The sequence below is a fragment of the Anneissia japonica genome, unplaced genomic scaffold, assembly GCF_011630105.1.
Source record: "Anneissia japonica isolate Jap-2015-1 unplaced genomic scaffold, ASM1163010v1 scaffold1203_len951721_cov167, whole genome shotgun sequence".
Lineage (NCBI taxonomy): Eukaryota > Metazoa > Echinodermata > Crinoidea > Comatulida > Comatulidae > Anneissia > Anneissia japonica.
In genome coordinates, this window is record NW_022722325.1 from 762261 (window position 1) to 764496 (window position 2236).

At 42.0% G+C, this 2236-nt stretch overlaps 1 protein-coding gene across 1 annotated transcript in view; it reads right to left on the minus strand.

Annotated features, from left to right (window-relative positions):
• Positions 1-1994, minus strand: part of LOC117111839 (homeobox protein unplugged-like) — a 10334-nt gene extending 8340 nt beyond the window's left edge. Inside the window, exon 1 of the mRNA XM_033254848.1 lies at positions 1363-1994. Within this exon, the coding sequence (XP_033110739.1) occupies positions 1363-1843 (481 nt within the window). The 5' untranslated portion in view covers positions 1844-1994. The remainder of the gene's footprint in view (positions 1-1362) is intronic.
• Positions 1995-2236: the final 242 nt, after the last annotated feature.

The following is a 2236-nucleotide window of genomic DNA, read 5'->3' on the forward strand; positions in this document are numbered from 1 at the left end:
TGCCAATGGAGGCTGCGCTAACCGACCTGTACTGTTTCCATGATAACTATTTTGAGTATCATCTGTCAATCGTAGCCCTGCACATGAAGGGTTTGAGTCCTGACGCAAATGATACATAGGTAAAAGGCCACCTGTACTGACCAACATTCCGGCCGACGAACTGTGCATTGCGGGCACACCATGGTAAAGCTGCCCAAGACGTCCGACCTGATATCCATTGCCAGGATAGCCAGGTGACCCAGAGCCAACTTGAGGGGCCCGTGAGGGAGACATAAGCGAATCTATCGTAAAAGCCATGAGAAGTTTTGGTGTTGGCTTGTTTCGTACATCAACTCGTCAATCGTCTGCGCGAATGAACGCATTGGCATTGTTTGTAGGGTTCGCTTGATCGTCAGCTAAGGAGCTGATGCAACATACAAGTGATCAATCACGAATAACCACATCAAATACCTGATTCTAGATCAGTTCAGAGGGGATCCTACATCGGAGGCCAGGAGCTACGAGCGGAACATCTGATTGGCGGGGCGGAGACTACTGGTCTTACACAGATAGTCACTATACTAAATACTTCGATCCTATTGGTCGAATATCTTTGCAGTTGGCTACGGGATCGCTCTTGCGTAAGAATTCATTTAAACAGACTGACAAAGAAAAACACAGATCAGTCTTGTGGTTCGGGGATTTATTCGTGAACAGTTTAGCGTCAAGTATATACAACAGACTACTACAACAAGACTCTGCCTACTAATGAACTATTTAACGAATGTAAGAAGTCTTACGCTAACTTGGAATGCATCGAGTTTTGCTTGCGAAGTCTGACTAAAAAAAACAACAACAAACAATTGAACGAACTAAAAGATCAATTCTTAAAGAGCGAACAAATCGCATCAAATACACGTACATGGTGTTAGGATCTGTCTCTTATACACATCTAGATGTGTATAAGAGACAGATATTAGAGTTATACCTTGCCAAAAATAATTTACCTAAATAAATGAACATTTGTTTCAATTATTTAGCCAATTTTTTCTGTATAGAATTTTGTTATTAAAATTATAATACAACTACAGTAAAATACAATACGGTGTGTATAGTACAATGCTGTATAACAAAACATAATATAACAAAACATATTATAATATCACATAACATAACAAAACAACATAACATAATAAAATTCAAAACATATTTAAAAACCATTGAATCAATGTTTCGTACAAAAATAAATGTAAGGTTGAAAAGTTTACTATTTACAAATAATTTCGTTAGTTTTCTGAATATATACACTTGTTTGCAGTATTTATTAACGTACACTGTTAGATTAATCGTTAACGTTTGTGTTATAACAAGACATAAACTTACCCTTAAACATTGCACTGTCTGCAGGCATATTAGCGGTACCGTCCATTGCATGTCGAGTCATCCCTAAACCGCCACAGAGGTTTGCCCCCAGACCAGGTGGTAGGGGTGACGATACGGGAGGCGGCGCGGACTGCATCGGCGAGTGTACCGATGAAGACGTAAACGATCCATACTGATCAGTATATGCCAATGGAGGCTGCGCTAACCGACCTGTACTGTTTCCATGATAACTATTTTGAGTATCATCTGTCAATCGTAGCCCTGCACATGAAGGGTTTGAGTCCTGACGCAAATGATACATAGGTAAAAGGCCACCTGTACTGACCAACATTCCGGCCGACGAACTGTGCATTGCGGGCACACCATGGTAAAGCTGCCCAAGACGTCCGACCTGATATCCATTGCCAGGATAGCCAGGTGACCCAGAGCCAACTTGAGGGGCCCGTGAGGGAGACATAAGCGAATCTATCGTAAAAGCCATGAGAAGTTTTGGTGTTGGCTTGTTTCGTACATCAACTCGTCAATCGTCTGCGCGAATGAACGCATTGGCATTGTTTGTAGGGTTCGCTTGATCGTCAGCTAAGGAGCTGATGCAACATACAAGTGATCAATCACGAATAACCACATCAAATACCTGATTCTAGATCAGTTCAGAGGGGGATCCTACATCGGAGGCCAGGAGCTACGAGCGGAACATCTGATTGGCGGGGCGGAGACTACTGGTCTTACACAGATAGTCACTATACTAAATACTTCGATCCTATTGGTCGAATATCTTTGCAGTTGGCTACGGGATCGCTCTTGCGTAAGAATTCATTTAAACAGACTGACAAAGAAAAACACAGATCAGTCTTGTGGTTCGGGGATTTATTCG